The 17,384-nt window shown below is 29.9% G+C and overlaps 1 protein-coding gene across 1 annotated transcript in view; it reads right to left on the bottom strand.

The window, feature by feature from the left end:
- LOC129968760 (serine-rich adhesin for platelets-like) overlaps positions 1-17,384 on the bottom strand; it is a 59,877-nt gene that overhangs the window by 37,494 nt on the left and 4,999 nt on the right. The window contains exons 2-6 of the mRNA XM_056082986.1: positions 9,978-10,051; positions 9,805-9,839; positions 9,607-9,646; positions 4,953-5,016; positions 2,476-2,556 (exon numbers count right to left, since the gene is read on the bottom strand). Coding sequence (XP_055938961.1) covers positions 2,476-2,556; positions 4,953-5,016; positions 9,607-9,646; positions 9,805-9,839; positions 9,978-10,051 — 294 coding nt within the window. The remainder of the gene's footprint in view (positions 1-2,475; positions 2,557-4,952; positions 5,017-9,606; positions 9,647-9,804; positions 9,840-9,977; positions 10,052-17,384) is intronic.

Below are 17,384 nucleotides of genomic sequence, written 5' to 3'. Positions count from 1 at the left end.
AAATAACATGGCTTTATTGTATAATAATTTAATGGAATCAATGACATCTACACAATTTAAACAAAATTTTTTAGATTATGCCACTGACCATCTGAAAGCAGATATGCCAATCAGCAGCCAGAATTTCCCAAACACTGATTGGTCCAAGATTATAAAAATGTTGAATGATCTAAAACTGTAGTATCCAGTACTTCATAATTCATTAAGATTTGATAGCAAAAGAAAGAAACTTTTTTTTAGGATCAAAGAACTGTATGAAATTTAGACTTCATAAATTTTTTTAAGTACATTTATTGACCGAAACAATATAAAATATTATTATTCATATCATTTAAATCCCTTTGAAAATAAAACTAAAAACTGAATTTTATTATTTCGATTGAATAATTTTTTGAGATATCGCATAAATTATGAAAATTTATTTTGTAGTTCACATAAAACTTCAATGCAGAAAAATTTTGTTTCCTGCATTCATGTTTTTTTTTTCCCCCCATCTTGTAAGAACATGATATTGTTTTTGGTTAGGGAGTTTAGAAGCTGGTGTAGGCAATGAATAATTGAAACTCGAAATCGCGTAGACAATGAATAAAGCATAAATGGCAGTTTTCATCTTCATCCGCTTCACCTGCTTTTACCAGTATTGCATTATTATTATGTATGCTTCTTTGAAAGCTGGTGCGTTTTTAAAAGGTTACCTGCTGTTAAAGACATTGGGGTTTTCATCATGTAATCCTACGGGGCCATAGAAGACCGCTCCCCCATTGAGTTATCTACTGCGCATGCGCAGATGGTTTTCGTTATATCTCGTTAGTTTAGTTATATTAACGTCCCGTCTAAGGCAACATTAGGGCTATTTTGGGACGATCCTCGTAATTTTGAACCGCGGTCAGATGACGAGGACGACACCTGAGCTGGACGACCCCCTCTCCACACCACACCAACGGGAGGACGTTTGGCCCTGACGGATTTATCGTGCAACAGATCCCCTTACACGGCGGTTCTTCGGTGGAATGGGATCTCGAACCTGAAACCGTACGACTCATAAGCCGAGACCTTATCACCAGGCCACCACGGCCCTTATATCTCATAAACTCTAACATATAAACCTCATATATGTTAGAGAATGGGGTTTTCACCATAGTTATCCTATGGGACAATAGAAAACCCCTTATGGAGTCCTCTACTGCGCATGCGCAGATGATTTTCGTTATATTTTGTAAACTAGAGGCATGGGGTTTTCACTTAGAATATACCCCCCTGGGGTCTTCTAAGCCCCCTAAAATTTTGGATCAATTGCTCATGCGCAGTAAGGATTTTGCTTAATATTGGCCAAATCAATGTATATATAATATCATATGGTATATCATATACGATACCATAGAGTTCCTATGGGTCTCGGGATGTCGATGACGTCAACTTCCGGTCAGACCGAAAGTTGTTATATCTCGGCTTCTATGCAACGTAGAGAGGAGTGCGACCTCTCTAAACACTCGTCTCGATGAATAGAGTCGACATTTCACCGAAATTCGGGTCTCGAAATTTACAAATCTGAGTTACATTGCACTTGCTCGTATCGTTGGTATCGTCGAAATGCAAGTAACGATAAATCAGCATTAATTAAGATTTCTTTTAAAACTGGTACACTTTTATATGTTTTCCTCTTTTAGCATGACTATTATGTGCCTGTTTCCCCTAACACTCAAGCTTATAAGCTTAAGTAGCTATTTAAGCTTACAAAGCTAGCAGTACACAGCTACTGGATTTTGCAGAACCTCCCTAACCTATTTAGCAAAGTCTCTATTCTAAAAAAATTCTCTAATCTACTTGGAATAAGCTAGCTCACAATTTCTGAAATAATAAACAAAACCATTCAATAAGCGCATATGTAAGTGACTAAACACAGCAGTGTTACTTTCGCAGATTGAATGTCGCTATTCGTTTGAGAGAAATTTATTCTTTTCTCTCGCAAAGTTATATCCGTGCATCCTCATTAGCTGCAATCCAGGAATCTCATGGAAAGAGAATACCCGTCTGAAATAGAAATTAAACTGATCTATACAGAAAAAAAAGGGGAACAAGCAGAAAGGGGCGAGTTTTCACAATAACACAGTTTTCTATTTTTGGTGCTATGGCTACAATCTTTTATTCTTACAATGTTCAGAGGTTGGCATTTTTTAGATGAAAAATAAAAGGAACTAAAAAGAAAAGTACCTGAATTTTACCCATTTTTTAATGGTAATTTTCAAATTTAATTGCATTCAATATATTATCTATATATAAATGAGAAAATATGCAATACCTTAACGCAAATAAAAACTTTACTATTATCTTTAGATAATGAAATGATCTAATCATATAACAAGAACTTAACAAGTAGGTATTCACTGTAATGTAGATAGAATTAGGAAAATAATAAAACTAAAATTTTAAAATAACAAGCTTTATTTAATATTAGGCTACTTAAGATTCAAGTACCTTAAGACTATCATATTCAAGCTGCAACTGTGTTTTTTCTTTTTCGGACTGCTCCAATTTTTCACGAAGATCTTTGGCTTCCTACAAAATGCAGAGCAGAACATTTCAAATTTAATTTACAATGATATGACCGAACATCTCGTAATTTTCACAATCTTAAAAGTTGCAATTAAAATAACTTCATTTATTTTTATACTTTAACACAAACTTTAAAATTTGCAGAGAGTAGTTTCTAATAAAACAGTAATAGCTAACATCAATATAGGACTATTGTTGTTTATTACTTTCAAAATCAGCATAAAAAAGCAAATAACTTGTTAAAAAGAAGCAGGTGCAGCTGTAAATGACTATAAATAATAAGATTTTTCTTGTATTCAGAAAAAATTAATAAACGATTTACACAAAAAATTATCCAGTAATGCAATTATCCAAAGATGCACTGCTGGAAAACATTATTAAATGATTCGAAACGTTAAAATTAAACTTTTCTAAACATTAAAATTAAACTTCTCTTCCTATCTAAATACACATACAAAAGAGAATGTCGACTCATTAAATACACAATTAACAGGTTACAATTATGAAGAAATGTGCATCAAAATTGAATACTGTTTAATATTTAAATAAGTTAGAATACATAATTCAACCATTTCGTAGCATTCTACATATTATATATAATGTAAGCATAATTTTTATGAAACAGATGGAAGTTTGACGATAGAGAAGACGCTTTTCATTTTTAAGTTCGTTTTATTCTCTTTAATCCATCCTGGGAAGGCACAATTTATTTACAAGAAGGCGCGGACAAAACACGTCCGCTCACATCAACACATTAGGTAAGAAGGGGGAAAAAAACATTAATTATCTCTGGTCTTATATAATAACATGATATTTGACACGTGTCGATTCTGATTGGAATTTCTGACACGTGTCGACCATGACAAGGGAAACAGAGGGATCCTATAGAAGAATCTGTTTACATCAGCGATTATCTATCAATACACTCGGCACGTGGGAACCACTGACGCAATCATTTTTACAAAGCTTCAGTTGAATTAATTAATAAGAATAAGTGGAATGGGATCAGGAAATCAGAGAATATTTTAGAATGACTTTGACATGGGCTGAATTAGGCTAAAAATTTAGGAAATTAATTAGGATTAAATAAAGTTTTAAAATATCATTACACATGCACGCGCGCGCGCGCGCACACACACACACACAAAATGTTTTTTTTTTTTTCTTTGTACATTTGCTATACTCGGTTTCACCCTAACTTGGCAGTAGTGTATATTCTAGGCATGCCGAATCACAGTCGCTGTGAGGGGAACTGGGTTACTTTAAACTATAAAGTTACTAGAAATGCAGATCGCCGGCGGAACTTTATCTCGCAAATTTTTCGCCAAATAGTAAATATTTGTTAACTTTATTATATTATCATTTTAAATCAGAGAATTAATTTTTTCCTTATTTTCATTATTTTGTTCAATATTATTAATACATTATTTTAATAAATCATTAAAGTTATTTCATTTCGTTTCATCGTTTCTCAAAAGAAAACCCTAAATCTTTCAATATTCTGTAAAGCGTAGTTCGGTTAATGTTTTTAGAAAAGATATCTGTATCATCGTTCACATCTTTTAAAACTTTATCTAATGTTGGGATCTCATTTCTACGAATAAATGCATGGATTTTTCGTCAGATACAGGATAATGTAAAATCATCATTTTTACATCATCATATTTACTTTTTCATAAAATGACCTGAATGTTTACCTACTGAGCCTGGCTGCTTCTTTCCAGGGGTACTTAAAGGACTGGATGCCTTTATTTCTATTTCTATTTTTCTATTTTTATTCTTTTTCTTCGTCTTGAGCGAAATCGGTGAGCACAGCGTATTCGGTGATAACACTTTTTCTTTTTCAGACATTTTAGAAGTGAATAGAAATGACGAATCGAATAAATATTCAACAATCAAAACTAATAACTACTAATGTGATTAATAGTATCAAAAATATCAGCTGGTAAAAAAGCGAGAATAAAAAAGTACGAAAGATGATAATGGTTGGGAACTAAATGAAGCTGAGTTGGCGGAGACGTAAAAGAAAAGCGCGCCAAATATTTGACCTTGAAGACCGGTTCTAGCCAAAGTGGAATTTATTATGTCAATCGTTTCGTTTTATTCGTTCGCTTTATTTACAAAATACTTAACAGATAAACACTTCTAACTTGAGAATAATTTTAAATACATACTGATAAAAAAAGGATTTCTGTAATTTATGATATTATTTGATATATTTCTGAGCATTTTAACTATTTTAAAGTCGGAATTGATGGGGAATTCTTTCCCAACGCGGAGCGTCACATTTTCTGCCTTTTACAATACTGCCAAGTTAGGGTGAAACAGAGTATAGAAAGCTTGAATGAGTTATAAATCCTTATTTTTTAAAAAGAAAATAATAATAAAACAATTCTTACCTTTTCTATATCCATTAATTCTTGGAATTTCTTTGCCAACTCCAATCCATTATTGGGGATATTACTGCAGAAAAAGCAAGCAGTGGTTATTTTTAAAGATTAATAAACATCACCCATTAGTTATGAATGAAAAATGAATAAATAAATCAAAACAGAAACATTGGAAATTTAAAAAGAAGTTACTGATTTTTATGATAATTAAATTATCTCAAAATGAAAGCACTAGCTATAAGAGAGAATTTTCTTCGTAAATCATATCCTGACAATATTAATAATTTCTATAATCTTTAAATAAATTCATAACAATTTATTAAAAACTTCTTATTATTTTGTAAAAATATATAAGATTATTAATACCTTAATCAACCTGCTCAAGTGCCATATAGGAATTTAATTATAATTAATTTTTTTATCTCAAACACGTTAAAATTAAATCATTCTAATACACACATAATCCTGAATGGATTATGGATTCTTAATTGAAATAGTTGCGCAGCACCTTTTTGGAAATTTAAAAAAAATTAATTAATTGGATAATAAAAAAAGTAAACCAATAAAGGGAATCAGCAGCATTTTTCATTTTTTTTTTAAGGAAATGCATTTCAACATCATAGCAAAGCTTCAAAATCAAAATTTTATTGTTGGAGTTTCTCCACAATTAAATCCTACATGTTACTTTAAAAAATGTTAAAACCAAATGCTTGATAGAACTTACCATTTTTTAAATAGAACAATAACAAACAGAAGGGGGGGGGGAAGCAATCTTCATATATTATTACTGAATTATTGCATGCATTGATCAATTAGGTCTAATCTTTACATATTATTTCAACAATTAAATAAATCTATTATATCTATTCACATTCATGGTTCTGAATAAGAAAAATTAAAATGCTGCAATATGATTTTATCTACCGTCACTACACTACCCACCAAATCATCAAAAAAACACTACCCACCAAATGTTTTCATTTACAGCAGTCGCTAAAAAAACAGGTTACGTTAGGAAGAGTTGAAGATGGTAGAAGTTCTTTCAAATTCCTTATGTTAATCAAATTGGCTACATATGGTATTATTAAATTTAATTTATGAAAACAGATTCAAAGGATTATTCAATGAGCTAAAAATTGTTTGAATATTCGCAATTTTATAAACATCTGATGTACATATTTGTCATATCTATACAAAGAACAACACAAATGAAATACAGAATTTGAATAATTATTTGTATGTCTAACAAATGCACATTAAAGAGAAACAAATCAATTAAGAAATTTAAAGTAGGATCAATTCATGCCTAAAAATTGTTTTTCACGTCAAAAACATTTCATCTGCCTTAAATTCATGTAAGCAGTTAATACTAAATTCTCTGGAACAAACATGAGGTAACCTGTCGAGTTTAATTAAAAGTAATAGTATAATTAATCGCAATTATTTTATAATTTTTATAAAAAGTTGTTTATATTCTGATATAAAGTAAAATGTTCTTTATTAAATATGCATGAAACCTGTTTGAAAGGTATATACTTACCTAAACATAAAATCAACAACTATTATATTATTTTTTAAATTGAAATTTGATTTGTAGCTTATTTTGACTATGCTCAAGCTTCCTAAAACATAATTAGCTCTGCAAAGTTTATATTTAAAAATACTTAGAATTTTAAAATAATTCAAGCATACATTTAGATGCATGCCAGAGGCTTGGATTTTAAGGAAGCCCAAATAAAGCCTTTAAAAATATATTTGAACATTGCTTTACATTATTTCTACCAAAAAAGTAAAAATTTAAAATAGACAGTATTCCACATGAACCTATATTCTTTATCTTAGGCGTGAAAAAGAAACTCAATTATTACAAAGTAAATATTTTCTTGTAAACATCGTTTCAAATAGTAACGTGAAATATGACATTTTTTTTTTCTTTCTTTTTTCCGATGAATATCAGAAGTTATTAACACAATAGCAGTAAAGGATCCCTGAAAATTGAACTTCTCTCTCAAGAATATACAAATTTTTTTGACAGAAGACTCTTTTGTTGAGAATAAAGTATTGGATTGTTTGTCGAATAACATATTTGTCAAAGTCGTAAATTTCAAATAAACAATTTCAGTAAATAGGCCTTTTACAGGGTGTTCTAGGTATTTTCAAAATTTCTGTTTCATTCAATGTTGAAATTTCATTAAAAATTTTTCTAAATGTGAAATACGACACTCCAGTCGCTTAAGAAACTCTTTGTATAGCTTGTGCGAGAAGTACCTTTAAAGATTTTAATGCAGCTTTGGAGCAAAACTCTGTAATGTTATGCACAAATTTATGTGTTTGTGATTTTAACCCACTGGCTGCGTAATTCTTTAAGATTACTATTTAGATGTGATGTTTGTAAATATGTTCAAATATTTTTCAAAAAAAGTGAACTGATACTGTATGTTACATGATAATACAATATAATAAAAATCTGTATTTGCAAAAATAAACACTCTAAAGTGCTAAAAACGCGGGATGTAACAGAAAATGGACGGATTGCCAACCAGAGGAAATCGCGGGATACGCAGCTGGAGAGTTAAAGTCTCTTGTTTCTTCAACTAAAAAAGCATTTTAAAAGAAGACAAGATTTAAAACATGAGAAAAAAATTTAAAAAATAAAGAATGTAATTAATTTAACCACAGAAGAGGTTAATAAAATAAAAAAGACGCGATATAAGCAAATATACAGATGTGTTACTGTGATTAAAGCAAGAAGATGAATAATCGACAGCTTTTTCATTGCCTAAAATTGATGCCAAGAAAAAATATAAACCTGACACTTCTATCAGATTCCTCCTATTCAAAATACATTCATGCCCAAAATTAAGGTCACAAACATAAAATATGCGAAAAATGAAAAACTATTCACTGTGTTGCCACGAAATTTGGCACAGAGGTACACTACAATGGAAGAAAGAACATAGACACATAACAACATGGAAAAGATTTTAATTGGGAATTAAGAAACAGGGTATATCAAAAAGTGTTACTTTTATGAATCAGAGATAAAGCATTTATCTCGGGGAAAGCCTGTGTAATATGGAGTGTGACCACCGTGCACTGCTATACAGGCTTCACAACGAGCTTTCATATTGTTTATGAGGGTGTTAATAAATGCTTGGGGCAACAAAACCCATTCTTCCAAAAGCGCGGCTTTTAACTCTTGGAGGGTATTAGGAGGGGAGGGGGTGCGCTGTGCAATGGCTCTTTTGAGACCATCCCAAACATGTTCAATAGGATTAAGATCCGGAGTTCTCGAAGGCCAGTCCATACGTTGAATATCCTCTTCCTCAAAAAAAATCATCATCGATTTGGGTTCTGTGTGGACGCGCGTTATCGTCCATAAACATGGTCTGGGCCAAAAGCACCCCGGAACAACCTCACACAGGCTTCAAGGATCTCATCCCTATAGCGATGTGCTTTGACAGTACCCGCATCGAAGATGTGCAGTGATGTACGACTACCCAGCATTATGCCACCCCAGACAAGGATTCCTCTGCCACCAAATCTGTCGATTTCTTTTACGTAGGAGGGATGATAACGAGCTCCTCGTTCTCTCCAGATGAAGATTCTACGAGTGTCACTGTATGTGGTAAATCTCAACTCATCACTGAAAAGAACACGCCCCCATTCCTGTTGTGCCCAAGACTGATGTGTTCGGCACCACAACAACCGGGCTTTTCTGTTGGATGCAGTCAAAGGGACGCACTCAACTGGTCACCGGGCATAAAGGGCTCTCTCTGCTAGACGTCTGTATACTGTTTGTCTAGAAATTCTTATTCCGGACGCAGCAGAAAGGTCACGAGCAAGTTGAGAAGCCGTTGTCAGCCTATGCCGTCGTGCGCTTAATGCCAAATAGCGATACTGTGCAGCCGTTGTTGCTCTGTGACGGCCTTGGCCGGCCACCCTCGTTACAGTACCACTTGTTTGGAATTGATTCCACAACCTGGATACCACTTTCGGTTCCACTTGTAACCAACGAGCCACCTCCGCTTGAGACTGCCCAGCTTCAAGCCGCCCACGGTTCTCCATCTCAAGAAATCGTCTAAATGATTATGAGAACTCATTCTCACTGGAAACAGGTTAAATTTTTTGTTTTAATGCAATATTCACAAAATTGCAGGCAAAAATCCCAGATGCATAAACGGTTTAATTTTAATAGTTCCTCGAAAAATAATGCTAAACAACAGTTTTTTCCACAACAAAGGTTAATATCGTGTTACCGGTCCTTCACAATATATAAAGTATAATTTGTTTAAATTTTACTGGTAGCAATTAGAATTACTTTGAAAAATAATTTTGCGACCTTAATTTTGGACATGAGTGTAGATCTTCACTACTGAAACTTGTTTCGATAACAACTGTCATAAATGAAAGCATTTAACAAGAAGCTTCTCATGATGGATCAAATAGTCCGAGACCTGTATTCAACATTATTCTGCAGCTCATAAAAGATCCATACTTCAATGAAATTATATACGAATTGAATAAATTATACACCTTGAAAGAATGCAAAACAATACACAGAATATCAAAAATGCTCAATATTAAAAAAAAAAAAATTCAATAGAATGAATAAAAGAACAGGGGGATTATAAATCAATCATTTGGAAGAGAAAGTACTTACTTATGCATATCTTTATCATTTTCATCACATGACTCATTATCTAAGAAAATGTTAAAGATATCGGGGAATTTAAAGAAATGAAAAATGAATTAAAAAGAACTTTTTAAGGTCATTATTAATAAAATAACAGAATAACTAACATATCCTCAAAATAACTAGTTAATGAAAAGCAAGAAATAAATATCTGATGAAGGATACTTGACATATGTGAATGTCCATTGATATTGTTCATTCTATAAAGAAAATAGACATTAAATTATTAGATAAATAAATAAATTATTCATTTAAAAATAGAAAGATTTTTAAATACTCATGGCATACCATAAAAATATGATAAATATACTTTTTATTAATATTTTAATTTAACTTACTCTGAGGTTTCTTCAGGAGTCACCTGATCATGATTCCTTTCCAATGTATCATTAGGGGTTGTAAAACTAGCATCCTTAAAAAAAAAAAAATCAGAAAAGAAAATTTAAATTATTTTAATCTTTTAAATTACATTTTAACAATTCTGTAATAATCTTTAAATTATGCAAAATAAAATTATTAGACACATTCTAAAAATCACAGTTCTGATACAGAGTTAGAAATACTTTTTTAAAGACTACTTTTAACCTTTGATGTGATAAACTTAATCAGTTTTTTTCTCAATAGTAAGATGTTCCTTTTCTTCAGGTTTTTTTGTCAATCTCATTTTATATACCAATATACATTTTTACAATTAAATTATGAATTCTTCATTTGCCAAATCGATTAACACCACTTTATAAATATTATTGAATTTTAATATCACAGTACTTGATTTTCCATACTGGATATATTCAAAAACATTTTCTCTTATTATAAGAACATCACTAGATGAAAAAAAAAAAAAAAAAAAAAAAAGTTAGTCATTGAATAATAAATAATTTATACCAGAAGACAATCTGATTGACTCCATACTCTAATCTATAATATACACAATTTGTTATTATCAGATCTCATGCATTTTTTTTTCTCCAGATGGTTGCTATAATATAATAAAAACCTGTAAAATGAAAGAATCACTTCACAAGGTTCAAATAATGCATCAGAACTTTGTAAGTACTTTAGAAAATTCTATCATTAATAGAAAGGTAACAGTTACAAGTATACCAGTAAATTGGCTCAAAAATGCACTGGATAAAATTTAGAAAGTCGAAACTCCACCTCAAACAATTCGCTACTTTAATGAAAATATTGAATTTAAATATAAGGAAATATGTAACAGGTAAACCACAAAGTCTGAAAAATGTAGATCAGCCTATGTTGTATCAAACAGATAGAACTGTGATAAAAGAAATGAAGAAAGATATAATGGATTTGTTGAAATTCATGCCTCCTATTTGTGGGAAGCGCTGACAGATCTCGTATCCTGTATGGCGCCATGCTGGCCATGTTGCGTCACGTCATTAATCACGTAATGCTTTCCCGCCATTATTGGCAGACGAGAGTTGAGCAGTGAGACTGCAAGACGTGCAGCTCACGCTCATGTATCTTTTATGTTCTATGTAGTAATGTTTTATCTTTTCTCCTTTAATCTTAATAAATATATTTCAAATATTAATGCTGGTCGTTGCCTTTTCCCACATATTAAACATAATTATTATAAGATTTTAAGGACAAATCGATATGATAGAAGATCAAATACAGCTAACGAAAGAGATATCATATGTATTGATGATGAATCAGTTTAAACAAAGTAATAATATATATAACAGTAGAATAACAGTTATTATTCATTTTGGCTAAATCTATACATATATATAAAGCTTAATGTGTGTGTGTGTTGGCGCTCTACAGAAAAGACCATTTAACCTACAGCTACCAAATTTGGTACGTGTATACCTTGGAGGTCGAGAATGTGCACCTGGGGTCCCCTTTTTTTGAAATTTTAATTATTAATTAAAAACTAACTTTCCCGCCAAAAAAATCCTTTAACTTTCCCCACCGCCACATGAGTAAGGCTTCAGTTCCCCCCCCCCCCAACAGCAATGAGGCTAGGGCTAAAATTTTTCAGCCGATTATTTCAAACGATTCTGTTTATTTTCTTAATGTTTTATGCATTTAAAATTAAACATTGTTAATTAATCGATTAATTGTTAATTAATTTCAGATTCATTCTGAAGTACTTTTGAATTAAAATAAAACAGATTAAAGGAAATTAAAAATTTCTAACCTACATAGCGTTACCCCAACTGGCGTAGAAAAACTCATGCATTTGCGTTACCGTAACTGGCGTTGAAAATTCACGCAAATTCATTGTATTCTGATTGTTTACATTTCAACGGATGCGGACTCGATTTAAATTATTTTTAGGTTAGTTGTATGCTTTTGTAATTAAACTGTATTTATGTTAGTTTAAGTTCATCGTTTTTTAAGCAATTTCTTTTAACCTGTTTTCGACCGATTATTTTAAACGATTCTGCTTATTTTCTTAATGTTTGATGCATTTAAAATTAAATATTGTTAATTAATATACCTGCTCAAGATGAATCTGAAAAAATTTTGTTGACAAATTCTTGAGATATTACATAAATTAAGAAAGATATTCTTTAGTGCCCATAAGGTTTAAATGCTCAGTGACTCTGTTTTCAGTAAACATATTACAAAAAAAAAAAAAAAAAAAAATGCTTTGTTTCAGTAAAAAATATTATATTAATTGCAGATTAATCATTTCCACTTTAATTTAAAGCATAACTTCTACGGGAGCCAACAGAAAATTGGACAGATACAGATTACGTTATGACTGAAGACCTTTATAATATTCTGAGTGAATTGAAATCTGAAGTTTTAAAATATTTTAATGAAGAAGCTATTAAAGTAGGAATTACATAAAATAGTTAATTATAAAAATTTTAACGAGCATTAAGATTGGCGAACCGGCTGGTCGCCAAAGGCGGCTAGTCTTTAATAAAACAAATTTATATAAAGACGCTTTCCGTAATAAAAAAATAATTTGAACACTGAAAATTTTAAATGTGTATTCTTTAAATTTTAATATTTATTTCCGTATTTGAGCAACTTTTACACAGCATCTTCTACTATAAAATAGAATATGCCTTTTAGATTTTTGACAAACACAAAGATTATAAAAATGAAAAACTAATAATACCAAAAAATTAAGTCAAGTTTTATAAGATTAACAATAACAAGTAATATATATATAAATTAAGTCAATTCCTATTTATGTCAACTTTTTTACTTTAATTACTTTTTATTAAATAACTAGCCGCCTTTGGCGACCAGCCGGTTCGCCAGTATTACCGCTCGCTACAATTTTCAATTAAATATTTTAAGTAACTGGTCTCTTAATAGATTCTCAAACAAAACATTTTTAATCTTCAAATTTTGAGAGTCATACCAAACTTATACTGTTGTTTAGATCGTTTCGTTCAATTTAATATATATATTTTCCTAATGTGTTGTCATTTCCGATAAAACTTCAACTTTAATTTAAAGTGGAAATGCTGAAATTGCAATTAGTACAAAGATATTTTTTAATGAAACCAAGCTTTTTATTTTGTTTATCATTTTTATTGTTATTTATTTATTATTACAGTAGACTCCCGATTATCCGCTGGCGGTTTATCCGCGCCTGCCGCACTAAGTTTTTATTTTGCTTCCAAGAGAAAATGCTTCCAAAGCAAGAAGCAAACATAAATGACTGATTTCTTCAAAAAGGTGTAGTTTTACAGTTATACTTTTGTAATTACATAATACATTACAGTATCAAAACAGTACATATGTATTAATTTTTCTGTGTATCCTTGTCGCCTCTCGTAAGTACAAAGCACTTTTCTGTTTTCATTAACAAAATGCATTTTAGGTTAGTTTTGAGTGATATACTAAAATATTAAGCGTTAGTTAAACATTTCCTGCTGTTTATTTTACGTTTTATTGTACATAAAACGATTTTTCAAAGTTGGAATGACTGTTTTCTCTTTTGCTATACTCGTTTTTAGCTTTTTTCGGATTATCCGCGATTTTTGTTATCGTGGCGGCCGCGCCACCCAATTCCGCGGATAATCGGGAGTGTACTGTATTATTATTGAATATGAGTATTGCAAACAGAATCGCTCGGTATTTAAGTCTTATGTGAACTACAAAATATTTTTCATAATTTATGTAATATCTCAAACAATAATTCGACAAAAATTTCTCAGATTCAGCATAAAATTCAGTTTTTAGTTTTGCTTTCAAAAGGATTGAAATGAAATCAATAATAATATTTTGTAAATATATAATAAATATATTTCAAAAATTATGAAGTCTAAATTTAATGCAGTAAGGTATCAGATTCTGGGAAATATTCTGGACACACCAAATTTTAAATAAATGAATGAATGTTTCTATTTTCTACGATACAACTAAGACTTATTTATGAAGTTTTGAATGTTAAAAATTTAGAAAAACTCAACATTCTCATAATCTTAGGCCGATTAATCTTGAGAAACCTGCGCGCTGATAGGCGTATTTTCTATGAAACGATCGATGGAAAATCTAAAATTATCCTTTTTTTATTGAATAGTGATATTCAAATTTTCATAAATCAGTCAGTTAAAGTGATTGATTTAGTTGACTGGAAATTAACTCTTTTTATTAAAAATATTAGTGTTTCAAGAACATTTTGTTATTCATGATTTCCACAGCAGAAGCTTTATGTAAAATCAAAAATTCGTTATTTATTAGAGCATTTATTGAATCAAGTTACATAAAATATAATCATTTTCCATTTAGACCATTTTAGCAGATCTGTGTCTTACTAAAGGTTTACAAATTAGCTGTGTGGCCCTGATTTGAATGGATATCCTGTTCATATTAAACAAAACTTGCCTTACAATAAAACTGATTTATTGTATTAATAATATAGAGAGTGTAAAAGATCATAAAATAATTTTTCTTGAATTTTTTTTTTTTTTAAAAATAATATTTCATATTTGTTTTATTTCTTACAGACACATGCCAAAAATTATATTTTTGCAGATTTCATTTCCAAAAAGATTTAATTTATTTTTAGTTGGAGTTTTAATCAATGTGATGGCAACACTTTGAAAAAAGCTAATTTTTTCCCATGAATGCGAAACGTGCTCGTGCAGCTTAAATTTTATTTTCATTTTGTACGAAAAAAATTGTTGAAAAATATAATTAAAATATTTATTTAAAAATGCATTAAAAATAGAAATTTAATTTTAAGGTTAAAACATTGGTATCATTTAAAAGATAAATTTTTGATCTTTAACTTCATGTAAAAATCTTTTTTGTGCGGTAATATTTTCGGAAGTTATAGCAGAAACACGCCAAAATTTCGATTATTTTTTAAATAAATAAAATTCGAAAAAATAACCCCCAGGTGCACATTCCCGGCCTCCAAGGTATACACGTGCCAAATTTGGTAGCTGTAGGTTGAATGGTCTGGCCTGTAGAGCGCCAACACACACACACACACACACACACACACACACACATTGAGCTTTATTATAAGTATAGATTACAATTAATATAAATATGTATATACATATGACAGAATTACAATATTAAGTGGCAAAATAGAGCTTGGCGACATGACGACGGATTTGGCATAGAAATTACTGGACAAATTTAATTAATTAATATTTGAAAAAAAAACTGCAATAACATCAAGTGTCATCCACTACAAGTTTAAAAAAATGTATTTGAACTTGCATTCCGGAATTCATCATCAAATAGCCATGAAATTGACGATTATGCTATGGTCTAAAATAGTCATTTAGACCAATGCCATGGTCTAAATGAATTTCTTAAATAATTTTTTAATAGAAAAGAATAGCATCATTCTGAAATGGTCTGACTAAAAAAATTGTCTCCTCGCTTCTTACTTCTGAAGTTAAGCAAATAATTTTTAAACACCTCGCATTTTAAAAATTTAATAAAAACTTGCTTTCTAACTGATATATACATAAAAAAAATCTTACTTTAGCTATCAAAAAATTGAAGAAAAATGTGAGTATATATTTTGCAAAATGCTTTAATAACTTCTAGTTTCCAAAAATAATAAACTCGTGAAGTTACAAAAGAGTAGTTCTGTAGTTATCAACAAAATTAAAAAAAATGCTTTTTTTTTTTCAAGTATTTTTTGAAGCCAGCAAGAGACAATATGTCGCATTGCTTCAGAAGTTAACAAAACTCATCAAATAAAGAATCCTTTTTAACGAACTGCTTTAAAATTTTTTTTAGATAAAAGCAAAGAAAGCATTTTTTTTTATCACGACTTTAACAACGGTAAAATAACGCGACATGACAATTCGAAGAAGCTATAACATTGTTTTGAATTTCATCATAATAAATCATCAGTGTGCGTAGTGAGATGGTGCAAAAAGTAAATACTTTTAAGCATTTTTTTAAGCACCTTTGTACATGTACACATATGTAAATCTGCGTACTTTCTTGGCACATATTTTCTTTTTTATAATAATACATAACTTCTACTAAAAATATTTTCCAAAATTAATTTTAAATTAAAATTTTTTTAAATTTTAATATTTATATCTGTATTTGCGCAATATTTTCAAAACATCCTCTATTGTAAAACAAATTATGTCTTCTCGGTTTTTGATAAAAACAAAAAAGATTACAAAAATGAAAAACTAACTATACCAAAATATTAAGCCAACTTTTGTAAGATTAACAATAAAAATCTGAGATTTTTTTTTTCAATGCTTTCTAAAATTAACAAACTATCAATCAGCTTATTTAAATGGATACATCATTTCTACAAATGTCAACATTAATGTAGAAGCATAGCAAGGCTAAACAATTAGTATTTGATTTTTACTAATTAAAATAATATTCGACTAATTGAATTAAATATGTTAGTGATATTATCGAATAAATAATATTCGACATAACTGTTTTTTTTTTTGATTTTTTGTTTTTGTTTGTTTGAATGAGGGGGATCAAGGGATTTTTAGCTGTCATCCCAGCGTTCAACAAACTGGTTTGGGAAGTGTAAATTTGTTATATTTAGAAATTTTAGTTGCCGTCTTTAAAAAAATAAGAATTAATTATTTTTTGAAAAACGAGCACGAGACAATATATCCCATTGCTTCAAAATTTAACAAAACTCATAAAATAAAAAAAGCTTATTCAATGAACTGCTAATTTTTTTTAAAGTTTAAATAAAAGCAAAGGAAGATGTTTTCTTTTTTTTTTTTTTTATCATGACTTTAATATAGGTAAAATAACATAACGTGACGATTCGAAGAAGCAATGACATTGTTTTGAATTTCATTATAATAAAAATCATTGTTATAAATTAAGTTCTGCGATGATGCGATGATGCTTTGATGCTAAAGGCGACAAAGCATTAAAATTCTGTTTTTATTTTTTTAATTAAACTTCTAAAATTTTTCAAAAATTGCTGAAATATAAAAAATGCATTTATTCAAACAAAATTTTTATCATTGAAAATCTATTTTTTAAGCCTTTAAAACGGCGTTAAAATAATTTTTATGTGATAATATGCTTTTGATGTTATGGTGAAAATATGTTAAAATTCTGTTTTTATTTCTTAATTCAACTTCGAATTAAAATTTTGAAAAATCCGCGTTTAGTCCGCCTCTAATATTCAAAAAATAACTATAAATAAAGAGAGACTTTATTGGGAACAACATTTCTGTAAGAGTTACAAAAAGAAAAGAAAGCAATAATCGCTCAAGAATGATAGAATCCGGACGATGAAAAATAAAACTTTTGAATATAAAACTGATCATTGAAAA

Source organism: Argiope bruennichi, chromosome 5 (assembly GCF_947563725.1).
Source record: "Argiope bruennichi chromosome 5, qqArgBrue1.1, whole genome shotgun sequence".
NCBI classification, from domain to species: Eukaryota; Metazoa; Arthropoda; class Arachnida; order Araneae; family Araneidae; genus Argiope; species Argiope bruennichi.
The sequence above is the reverse complement of the archived record's forward strand: the minus strand, read 5'-3'. Positions and strand labels throughout refer to the sequence as shown.